Source organism: Apodemus sylvaticus, chromosome 16 (genome assembly GCF_947179515.1).
Source record: "Apodemus sylvaticus chromosome 16, mApoSyl1.1, whole genome shotgun sequence".
Lineage (NCBI taxonomy): Eukaryota > Metazoa > Chordata > Mammalia > Rodentia > Muridae > Apodemus > Apodemus sylvaticus.
The window spans coordinates 53,861,043-53,873,798 of NC_067487.1; the positions used below are offsets into that span (position 1 = coordinate 53,861,043).

General features: G+C 37.0%; 1 protein-coding gene across 3 annotated transcripts in view; it reads left to right on the forward strand.

The window, feature by feature from the left end:
• The window catches only part of Ipo11 (importin 11), a 152,190-nt gene that overhangs the window by 91,298 nt on the left and 48,136 nt on the right, over positions 1-12,756 (forward strand). For all 3 annotated transcript variants that reach the window (XM_052159462.1, XM_052159463.1, XM_052159464.1), the window contains 3 exons: positions 382-477; positions 1,268-1,381; positions 6,427-6,548. In XM_052159462.1, the coding sequence (XP_052015422.1) occupies positions 382-477; positions 1,268-1,381; positions 6,427-6,548 (332 nt within the window). The remainder of the gene's footprint in view (positions 1-381; positions 478-1,267; positions 1,382-6,426; positions 6,549-12,756) is intronic.

Here is a 12,756-nt window from a genome sequence, read left to right on the forward strand (position 1 = left end):
CAATCAAAGCAAAGCATAATCAAACTCCCAAGCCCCACAGAAGAGTGCGCCCCTTTGCTGCTTCTATTCATGGGACATCTTACAGATGCTTGCCTATTGCAAGGGCCAGAATATCACAAACTGCATGTATTTGGATTTTCATAGTATGATTACACGCGACTGCAAAGTATGTATCTATGCCTAAGTATTATATACTTTATATCACATTACAGGTTATTAAAAATAAAAGTGTCGAAGTGTGTCTAGTGCTAGAATATTGCATATCTCATGAAGTTACATATGCTGTGTTACTTATTTTATTGCCGTGTTTAATAATCTGTGTTTTGTGTGAAACAATGAATTGCACTGTTGAATATTACTGTGTGTCTTTCTGGGTTTTAGGTTGTGGAAAATGCCCTTAAAGTGAATCCAGTATTAGGCCCACAAATGTTTCAACGAATTTTACCCTATGTTTTCAGAGGTGTTATTGAAGGCGAGGTAAGATTCTCTTTAGCTTCTAGGGTAACATTGGACTCCAGGTCCTATCTTTAATTACTCTTTAGCATTAGAAAAACTACATCTTTTTCTCATTGATAATTGTGAAATGAAAGCTTTATCATTTGGATCATATTTAGTTAGTAAATTTTGAGAATAATATAATCTGCTGTGTGTTTCCTCCTATGAAACTGTAGATTTCTTTGTGTCTGTTGTGTGTAGGGTGGGTGTTGGTGCATATGTATTTGCCAGAGGCCAGAGGCTCTGAGCTGTGCCTCTGTGCTGTGCCTTTGCCTAATTACTCTCCCCTTTATTTTTTGAGGTAGGGTCAGTGTCTTGCCCTAGCCCTTGCCCTTTCCCGCTCTCTCCCTTTCTCCCTCCCACTGCTCCTCACCCTCCTTTCTCCCTCTCCCACTCCCCACCCCCTCTCAGCTTGAGGTTTGCCATTTGGCTAGACTGGCTTGCAAACCAGCCTTCATCTTTATGCTTACGCAGCAGTACTTTACCCAGTGAACCATCTCTCTGATTCCTAGTTTCAGCTCCTAATTTGTGTAAAATAAGTAGTAATAATATAGACACATAATACAGTTGTTTAGAAACTTTTTAAGAATTCAAGCAATATTGACAGATTACACTACACAGAACAGCACAAAGAAAATTGTTGTTTTACGTCTCTGAAGGAAAATGTTATTTTTTAAATGTTGATACTATATCATTGATTTTTTTTTTATTTTCAATCATTTATAGTTATGCCTTAACACAATTTTACATGCCCTCTATTTTAATTGTGCAGAGGTATCCGGTAGTGATGTCCATCTATCTTGCTGTTATGGGTCGAGTCTTACTACAGAATACCAGTTTCTTTTCTTCACTTCTTAATGAGATGGGACGCGAGTTTAATCAGGAGGTAAGAGTCTGCACGCTTAGATTTAAGGAAGTCTGTGACCATATTTATATGGGAGATAGTTGCTGAAATAGTGAATCTTTACATAAGTTCTTTTGAAGCTTTGAAATCTTTGCATTATACATTTTTTAACAATATGGATTTTACCTGTTGCCTGGGGTAGAAGTGAGAACAATGGGACTAGAGAGATGGCTCAGCAGTTAAGAGAACTGACTGCTCTTCCGGAGATACTGAGGTCAGTACCTAGCAACTCATAACTGTCTATAATGGGATCCAATGCCTTCTTCTGGTGTGTCTGAAGATATATACATAAAGTAAATCTTTTTTAAAAAAGTAAGAACAATGGTCCTATAAATAGCTGGTAAAAGTCTTATAGTTAGTTCTCATCTAAAATTAGTAATTTAATTTTTACTTAGCTTTAGAATAGAATTTTGATTTATTTATTTCTATAGTTTTTCTATACTAATTCATAATCTCAAACAGTATACTTTGCATATATATATATTCATGAACTATTGAATTTCATTCCTATAATGAATTTAATTTAAAACCATGGATTGAGGAAATTTCTGTTCTCATTATAATCGAATGTGACTTTTGAAAAAGCCTAAGTGTATTTAAAAATCAGTTGTGTGACTCAATAGCATATGTAATATTCTGTAAGAATTTGATGTTTTCAATCCATGCATTTGTACTGGAGGGAGACAATGATGCTGTCTGTGATCTATGGTGGAAATAAATCTGTTTTAGGAGACCCAGGGTAAATGGGTTTGCCATCGAGAATTAAGCCACAGATTTGAGACCCTAGCCTTTGTTTTAGTGATTTACTAGAAGAAATGTTTTCATTAGTCTGTTGTTTTTAACTGGGATAAGAACTATTTAAAAGCTTGTTCAGTTTAATTCAGTAAACTTTTTGAGTGATTCTGGCAATATACTTCACAGCATAAATGTTATGTGTTTTACCAAATAGTATTTAAATCTGTAAGAACTCAATGATAACATTTGTATTCCTGTCTCATATATGAGAAATACTAGAGCGTTGGTGAGAGCCCATCCTGTGAGTAGATGGATGGGTTGGAATGCAGAGCCCAGCCCTCCGTCTCAGTCTGATGTCCCAGGGTGTAGTCCTCTGTTCTTACTCATCCCACTGTCGACAGCCCTCGCTGGGCACTGGGCAGAGCTGACTACAGAGCTCAGAGGCTCTGTCCAGGGGAAAAGTACTTAAATACTTTAATAATTGTGCTAGAAATTTAACATTAACACTTTAACATTTTGCTAGAAATACAAACAATATACCGTAGAAACAGAAAAGCTATCAACTACATTAACAAAACAGCAGAAAAATAAAATGACCTATAGTTCTGTATCAACATTGGATCTGGTTAAATTCAAGTGACTTTATTGTAATTAATCCATAGGTAGTTCTGAGCTTTTTAAAAAGCTTTAAAATATTAAACATTAAAATTAGAGTTCTTACTTAACAGTTAAAATGACCTGGCTTTAGTCCCCATATAATCAAATCTAGAGTTATCCCATTCACCCTTTGTAATGTTGAAAGCAAATACTATTTAAGCTTAAGAGACTTTAATAAGTATTATGGAAACAATCTACTATCCTTTATTTTTAGCTTCCTCCAGTCTTAATATTCCATTCTGTTTCCCAGTTTTACACTTTTCTTTTTTAAAATCTGAATTTTTAAAATGTTTACTGTTTTTAATTTTGTTTGCATGTGTCTATGTGTGGATATGTCCACTTAAGTGCGGTGACCACAGAGGCTAGAGGCATCAAATCTCCCTAGAGTTGAAGTACCAGGTAGTTGCCAGCTGTCTGATTGTGGGTGCTGAGAATCAAACTCATGGCCTCTGAAAGAGCAATATGGCCTGTGTGCTTGCCTAAGAACCACTCTCTCCAGCCCTGTATTTTATTGTTTGAGTTTTAACTGTGTGTGTGTGTGTGTGTGTGTGTGTGTTTTCTTTTGTAGAGTTTATTTTGGAGGAACAGACAGCCACAAGTTAGGTTCAGTCTGATGTCTGACCCCTTTAAAATCTCTTGGTGTATATATAACCCCTTGTCTGCTTGGATGTTAGATCCCCTCATTGCATTTTACCAACAGTACCAATGCTGGAACTGTCCTCAGCCCTGCTCTACATAGGGACAGGAGCGATGCCCTTGGCCTTATTTGTCCTGTTGACAGGTCATTTGTTTTTACCAGAAGTTGTAGTAGAAATGTAAAAGGAATAATTTGGGATTTCCATCTTTAGGCTATTTAAGTGTCTGGCTACTTCTGAATTGTTCTGGGACTCAGATTGTGTGGTATTAAGCCTCTTCAAGGTATTTCTTTTGGAGTTAGATTTGAGTTTTAACTCATAGTGGGTGTTTACTCATAGAAACAAGTTTACTGTAATGCAGCCCTTTGCTCTTTAGTCTTTCCTTGTATTCCTTGTAGGACCCTTGATCCTTGCCAGTCACTGTTTTATTTTGCAGTTTCTTGAAACCACCTTCCTCTCCCATGCTGCAAAATCCTTACATATAGTGTGTTACCCTTTACCCAGAGCACCCTGGCCTCCCACTTTTCTTTGATTCCTTATCACTTTTATTTTAGTGTAAAAACTCTGCTCCAATGTCCTAAGCTTTGGTTTTGCCTGTGTGTTCAGTAATTTTGGGAGCAATGTGTTTATCATCAAAGCATGTGCAGCACCAAGCGAGAATTCTTCCTGAACATTGTGTCCTCTGCCTTCTGAGTGTGAGCCCTGATTCTGGGCCTGTTTATATCATGACCGAGCTGTGGCCCAGGTGCCGGGTGCACTCTTGGTTTTTATAAAGACCATGAAATAAGAGGTTTTACATTTGTCAGTTCAAAAAATAAAAGCTATGGTAATGTATACTGACATGAAAATGACAGTTTTTGTAGGACAGATGGCATGTCATTTGTTACACGTTGTTTATGGGTGATATGGGTGAGTAATTGTCACTGAGACTCTGGTCGACAAAGCTGAAACACTGATACTTGACCTGTTACTAGAACCACTTGCTGACTCCTTGTGTCCCAGTTGCTTATTAAGTTCCCTGCTGCCCAGCTTACCGTTAAATGTTGCTGTTTATTAAATACTTTTATGATAAATGAAATGGGTTTTAAATAAAATTACATTGAAGTATTTGGTTTTGCTGATTTAATTTTTATTTCAACTGTGTATATCAATGTAGCCTTTGTTTTTATCATTTCCTTCTTTGTCTTTTTATTGCTTCATTTCTTTCTGAGAGAGTATCTTGCTCTGTAGACTAGGCTGCCTTCGAACTCATTTGTAGGCTAGACTAGCCCCACAGTTCTACTGCCGCAGCCTCTCAAGTACTGGATTATGGGCAGAGGCCACTACACTTGGCATATTGTATTTTAAATTAAATATGAATTGAAGACATGGTGGTATAAATTAGATTGTCATGTTCCAAGTATGAACTAAACTGACTTGATCAAGTGTCATAATAATATTATAATACCTCGAAACCTGAATGTGTATCACCTATTCTACTTATTAAGTAATTAGGTTTAAACAATGTCATATTGATTTATGTCCTAATATACCTTAGTGATTATTAAAAATAATATACAGCACCTAGAGAGACTGCTCAGCGGTTAAGAGTACAGATGGCTCTTGCTGAGGGCCTGAGTGCAGTCTCCAGTTCCCATATTTGACAGCTCCTGTAACTACAGCTCTGGGGAATCCAATGCCCTCTTCTGGCTTCCCCAAATACCTGCTTATGTGTGCACAAACCCCAGCATAGATGCCCTCATGTGCACATAGTTTAAAAATCTTTAAAACATACATAGAAATCTAAAGTAAGTTTTATTTTATTTTTAAATGGCACAGTTACTGACAAAAGTGTATTTGTCTGTTGGACAAGACTCAAATTTTTAAATCATGATATTGCATTAGATATATGCACCTTAATTTTCCATTCCATCCCAACTTTGGGGTCCTAATGTAAGGAAAGGAGTTACAAAGAGGATTGCAATGTTAGAACTGGGAACTGTGTTAAGTTTAATAGTTCTTGAAGCACCATGCAGATGTTGCTGTTTTGATCATTTTAAATATTCTTTGAGTGCATAGACCATCTCAGGTGCAGTACATAGATGTAGGGAACTCGCATATAGATGGATTCCAACCAGCAGCTGCTTGCCTGTTCATTAGAAATGATCTAACTGCTAACTAGGAAAAATGTAGTGATCTTAAAATAGAAAACAATAAGAATGTACCATGTATTTTTTATGTCCAGATTTATAAGGTGGATGTTTGGCATTAAATACTTATTTTCTTAAAGTAAATGTAGTAACCTATGTATAAGTAAACTTCATAAATAGGTCAGTTTTCTTTATCTTTACCAAGCAAGGAAAGAGAGAAGCATGTCTACCCAAAGGCCGCTCACTGAGATGTTACTCAGACCTCCAAGCCTTTCTTTCATATCAGTGTCTATCCTGTTGTTAGATGGACACATCCGTGAACGCCTTTGCCTGCTGAGTCAGCACACAGAATCTGGTCTCTCTCCCAGTTGGTAATGTGCACACTTAGTTCACCTTCAGTTTATTGGTTTTTATAGCTGTTATAGGAAGTGATTTACTTCTTTTCCTCTGAGGCTGAAGGGTGGGATTGCAGTCAGTCTGGTCCTCTGAGAGAAGACATAGCAAATTAGATCGGCAGATTATAGAACATTGAACAGTCATCATCAATTTGAAAAAAACTATCATCTAAATACAAATGAATGTACTTTTTCAGTATGTCAGGAAGATGGTCTCATTTATGTATTAAATGATATTACTCAGAATACCATTATATATAGGTTTTGAATACTTGTCCTTGTCTCTCATGATCAATTGTAGTCAATTTTTGGTTTTTCTTAAATTTCTCTCCAAACCAAAGTTTGTCCCAAATTCCATGACTTTTGTGTTTATTCCCTTGAACTTTAACCATTTATTTTTTAGGTTGTAGTTGTCAACAACACTTACTCATGTTCAAATAAAATATCAAATACTGTGAGATGTTTCCTTCTTCTAGATGGACCAGCTTTTAGGAAACGTGATTGAAATGTGGGTTGATCGAATGGACAACATCACACAGCCCGAAAGAAAGAAGCTTTCAGCTTTGGCTTTACTGTCTCTCCTGCCTTCTGATAATAGGTAAGAAAATGAAATCTTGATTTCTTTCTTTCCTTTTCTATATGTTTATGTGTATGGTTGTTTTTGCTGCATATGTGTGTATTCACCATGTGTGTGCAATAAATATCCTTGGAAGACACCAAGAGGGCATTGGATCCTCTGGAACTGGAGTTACAGATGACTGTGAGCCACCATGTGTGTGCTGGGAACCCAGGTCCTCTGGAAGAGCGGCTGGTACTCTTGAGCCCTGAGCAGCTTCTAGCCCAAAGCTGGTTTCTTTTAAGGCATAACATAGCTTGGCATTGTGTCATAAAGCTATAATCCAAACACTCTGGAGGCTAACTAAGGCAGCCTGGGCCACAGCAAGAACACCTTAAAGGAAAAAAAGATCAAATAATAAAATGATGATTCGATGTCTGTGGGTGCCAGAGAAGCATGCTTCCCGAGCCCGTTGTTTCAGTGGTGCTGAGTACAGTGGTCAGTTCTCACCCCATTTCTAGATGACCTTTTTTTTTCCTGTTTTTCTTGTTGCAGCCACTGTGCAAGGACCCACACCCACACACAACTTTAGTTTGTAATTTAAAGACATAAAAGCAACTCTATAGACTTGATAATGTGTGAGAAAGATGACCTCAATATATTAGATATTTAGATATTTATATCTAATATATTTCCAGAGACTCATTACCTAATGATAAATTAATGGCATGAGTCCACTAATTTTTTTTTTTGCAGTTGTTCAGTATAACTTTCAGTGTCCTTTCTGTTTTAAAAGTTTCATAGCTAAAATACTTTACTAATTCTGAACATTTAGTTTGAATTCCTCTGTTTTTTTTAAAAAGCTAACATTATTTTTGCATAGAGGGTAATGTTTCCCTCAGCTGACTTTTTTTTTTAAATTTATTTTTTAATTTTTTTGAGACAGGGTTTCTCTGTATAGCCCTGGCTGTCCTGGAACTCACTCTGTAGACCAGGCTGACGTTGAACTCAGAAATCCACCTGCCTCTGCCTCCCAAGTGCTGGGATTAAATTAACGTGCGCCACCATTGCCTGGCTCTCAGCTGACTTTTTAATGAAAATAATGTGTAGGCTTATTTACATAGTGTTTTCAAAGGAATTTTTCTTAAAACTCATAGGTTAAACCAAAACTATAACTTGTAGAAACAAATGATAGAAATCCTTTGGTGTCTACTCTGAATTGGCAATCCATTTTCCAACTTAAACGTTTAGTATGTGTGTTTTTAAGAGTTTCACATAGAGAAACCCTGTTTCGAAAAACCAATTAAAAACCTTGTTGTCTATATTCAATCTAAGAGTTTCACAAAGACATATGACATATGAGTTTTGAATTTCCTTTGTTTTATCTTCAAGTGTGTCCTGTTGGGGCATGGCTAACGTAAGCTCATTGACTGATTTAAATAGGGAGTAGTAAAGCAGCCAAATGTATGTCTGCTTTCTTGGCAAAAATGCTTTGTGATAAAATTTTCTGGGTATCAGATATGCTATGTCTGCTTTGATTGGTCGTACTTCCACCTGAAATTCTCATCAGAGAATAGTGTATGCAATGTTAGTATTTGGGAATTCATGTTTATACATTTATAAACTCTTGAAGGTTTATTTGTTTTTTGTTAAAAAATGGTGTCTGGCTATGTAGAACAGTTGGCTTGATTGAATTTGATTGTGGGTCAGGCTGGCACTGGACATAGCTGATCCTCACTTCTGCTTTTCCACTGCTGGAATCCAAGTGTGCACCACCACATCTGGACTTTTTGGTGATTTTAAAAAATACATTAGATTTGTAGTATTGAAGGTAGAAATTGTAAGGTGGGTTCCAAAGAGTTTTTTTTTTTTAAATAGTTATGAAAAAGGCACCAAGGATAGTCACGTTATAAAAAGAAACAGGGTCTGACTCACAGTGTAGGAGGCTAGAAGTTCAAAAGTTTGCAGACCCTTCTTGGTCTCCTGCTTCATGAGTTTTGATTGGATTAACCTGATTGTTCCTACATGGATATTCCACATAGTAGTCTTATCTCTTTATCTTTAAAAAAATTGTTTTTGTTTCTTTTTTAAACAAAATTTTAAAAAAAATTGTGTTTTTTTTTTTAAAGAAACAAAATCATTTTGTTTTTTAAGTTATACAAAGGCTATAAGGCCATTTTCATGTAACTACATAATGTACTTGAAGATATTCTGCTATTTTCATCTTTTGTAAAGTAAAGTAAATCTTTTGTAGTATTTTATCCATAAATCCTAAGTCTAAGAGACAGGTTTTGAGGCAATACTCACCTGTCTTTTCCATGTTTTGGTTTTTGTTTTATTTTTTCTTCCTGTCCTTATTTTGGGCAGGAATCCTGGGCTTGTACATGCTAGGTAAGTTCTAATGCTGAGCTACACTCCCAGCTCTTGCTTTTTATAGCAGCTCACTCATGGCAGCTAAGTGGTGTCCCGGAAGAACTACATTAGTCCCCTGTGACCTCATCACCTGCCTCTTGATGCCATTTCTGAGATGCTAGCCACCTCTCAACATTCTCTGTGGAGAGTCATGTTCCAGACAGATTAGTTGCACTTTTGGTGGTAGAAGCATCTTTTATTTATATATATTTTATGTATATGGGTACTTTGCCTGCATATATATCTACACACCAGATCCCATTATTATAAATGGTTGTGAGCCACCATGTGGGTGCTGGGAATTGAACTTAGGACCTCTGGAAAAGCAGCCAATGTTCTTAACCACCAAGCCATATCTCCAGATAGGTGGAAGCATGTTTTAAGTGATTCTGCTGAGCTGTCCATCCTCTGGAGAAGCTTACTTGATATGAAAGTTTCTGGCTTATATTTAATTGGTTGTTTATTGATCGAATATTTTGAATGCCATGAAAATCATCCATAAGCATATATACTTTGGTGTTTGCAAATCCTGATGCTCATGTTCAGATCTGCTCTCACTTCTTCACTATACACAAGTTTATCTGTCTCTTTAACTATGAAGTTAGGCTAATAGTGCATCTTTTAAAGCACTGATGCTAATGTTGAAACAGTTCATCTAAGAATTTGGTACATCCTCCCATATGTTAACTGTGTTATGAATTCATATTAAGGAACTAGTGAACATTTCTTGTTTTTGTTAGTGCTACAGTGTCTACTATATTTATTATGTATTTATTACAGTTTATATTGCTGTCTTTATTGTTCAGAATGGAAAATACATGCATTTAATATTTGTGTGTGAAAATAATTATTGTATTCTATCAAAAGAAACTTTTTTTTTTTTTAAAATTAGGGAGTGCCTGGTACTATTTCTGCATCTCTAAATTCTTGCTGATGCACACAGTGCCATTTTCACAGGAATATTAACTACTTTCTGTGCCTGTGTAGACAAAGAGTGATGTTGGGTTTGGCATTTATAAAGTCATTATGTATTCTGTTAAATTTTAATAAATTAAATTCATTTACTTTGTGCGCCAGTATGTATACCCTGGGAGGTATGTAGATTTGAGAAGACAGCTTGGGAACCTGCTCTCTCCTTCTACAGAATAGGTCCTGTGAGCTCAGCATCAGGCTTGGGAGTGGATGCCTTCACCTGCTGTGCCATCATCTCCCTGTCCCTAATCTGTTGGTTTCTCTGTTCTAGCTGAATTTAAATCACTTGGTACAGACACAGATAGTTGTTTTCTTTCTATGGTCATTTTGTCTAAAGTCTTCACTTAGTGATTGTATTTTTATTGTTAGAAGAGGTAGGTTGATATTTGGAAAAAAAATAAACATTAAGAACAAGTTTCTTTTGGTAGAATACTATAGTTTTATGTAATTTCATAAAGGTTATTTATAGTTACTGAAAGAGAATTTTATAGATTTTCCAAATGTTACCCTCCCCCCTGAAATTAGTAGGAAAGGCAAGACATAGAAACAAAGTAGACAGGCTACAGAGGAGAAGGAAGCCCGCATGTTGTTCTGGTCTTACCTTGTGTGTCCTCACTTTATTTTGAACTTAATAAACTCATCCTTTAACTCTTTCCTATTTGACTTGTATGATTTAATTGAAAATTGTGTGCATAATGTTCTCTCCCACTTTGTATGTTACTGATAATACTAAAAATAAATTGATAAAAGTCAGAAATCAATAGCTAAACAATATGTATAGTTGTTCAGCTGTCAGCCTATTTTATTTATTTACTTATATGGAGGCATATGTGAGATAAAAATATGTATTCATATATGTATGTGTTTGGCTCATATATGGAAGAGACAAGACAACTTGAGAGGCGGTGGTCTCCTTTCACCTTGTTGAGACCAGCTCTCTCTTTTTCTGCCATGCTGTATATTCCAAGCTGCCTGGCTTGAAAGCCTGTAGATGGTTCTCCTGTTCTCCTCTCTGATCTCAGTATAGAAGTAATGAGATTATAGGTGCACGCCACTGCAGCTGACTTCTTTACACGATGCTGGGCTCCAACTCAGGTCACCAGGCCTGTATGCCAAGAGCTTTTACCTGCTGAGCTGGCTGGCTGTCTGGCTCTTAAAACTTTATTTAAATAAAAAATTACATTAGATTCAGATTGCTTTTCATGCTACAGTATTCAAATTAATTCAGACATTCATGTAGAGTGAAATTCAGGATCCTCTTTTACTCTTTTACTCTTTTACTCTTCTCCAACTCACACCCCCATCTCCTCCCTTCCCTGTCCCCTTCTCTCTCTCTCTCTCTCTCTCTCTCCTCTCTCTCTCTCTCTCTCTCTCTCTCTCTCTCTCTCTCTCTCTCCTCTCTCTCCTCTCTCTCCTCTCTCTCTCTCTCTCTCTCTCTCTCTCTCTCTCTCTGTGTGTGTGTGTGTGTGTGTGTATGTGTGTGTGCGCGCGCGCATGCGCGCGCACTTTGGGTATCTTCCTCAGTCTTTCTCCACTTACTCTTTTCAAGATAGAGTCTCTTGCTGTTTTAGGTAGGATGACTGTCCAGCAAGCCCCGGGATCTCCCCTCCCTGCCTTCCTAATGCTGGGGTTGTAAGTATGTGGAGCCACATTGGCGTTTTTGACATGGCTGCTAGTGGTCTGAACGCCAGTGTTCATGCTTGCAGAGTAAGCACTTCACCCACCTAGCCGCCTCCCAGGTTTTTCTCACAAAGATAAACTTATGTTAATAATTTGGGAAGGAACTTTATATTACTTTCCAACCCAGGGCATGTGCCTTAATTTCTTCAGCAACTAATTGCTAGTAATCAGTATTTTGTATACAAAAATATTTTTAAAAATTTAAACATAAAATATCAGGCTATTGCATTTATTTTGTTCATCCTAAACTATGTGTTGACTTTATGTACTGTTTTTAAATCAGTAAGTCTTCAATAAGTGTTTGAAAATAAATATGTCAATGCAATTTAAAAATTCTTGGGAAAGCCAGGCGGTGGTGGCGCACACCTGTAATCCCAGCACTCTGGGAGGCAGAGGCAGGCAGAGTTCTGAATTTGAGGCCAGTCTGGTCTACAGACTCAGCTCCAGGACAGCCAGTGCTGGCTGAGAAACCAAATATATACAGAGAAACCCTGTCTCGAAAAAACCAAATCCAAAAACCTGAAAAAATAAACAAACAAACAAAATTTTTGGTGTGGTAGCACATGCCTTTAATTCCAGACTCAAGAGGCAGAGTCAGGCAGGTCTCTTAAAAGTTCAAGGCAAACCTGGCTTTTACATGTGGAGGGCTCCAGACTGGCCAAGATTACATAATGAGGCTCTGTCTCAAATATTTTTATAAAGATCACATTATTTAATATACTTTTATTTCAGGGTGCTTTTTATTTAGTAATTGTGTTGCTGAGCAGGAGACTCTGCCAGTAATGTACTTGTCTTACAAGCATGAAGCCCTGAGTTCAGATCCTCAACACCTACCTTTAAAATCCAGCTGTGATCCTATCTCCGGGCAGTACAGACTGTCTGTGGGACTGTCAATGAGCTCAGATTGAGTGTGAGAACCTGGCTCAACAAAAAAGTTATAGGGTAACAGAGGGGGACACTGGTGCCAATTTTTGTTGTGTACATGTATGCCTGCATGTACACAGACAACATATGTTCTTGATAACTAGAGACTTCTTATTTAGATTTTTGAATACCTCATGTTTTCAGTCATTTGGCTTTAAAATCCTCTTTTAAGTTATAGGAACTACTTAGGTGTATATATTAGGAAAATTGAATGCATTCTGGGAAAAAAAAAAAACTTTCCTGAGACTTCCTTTCCACAATA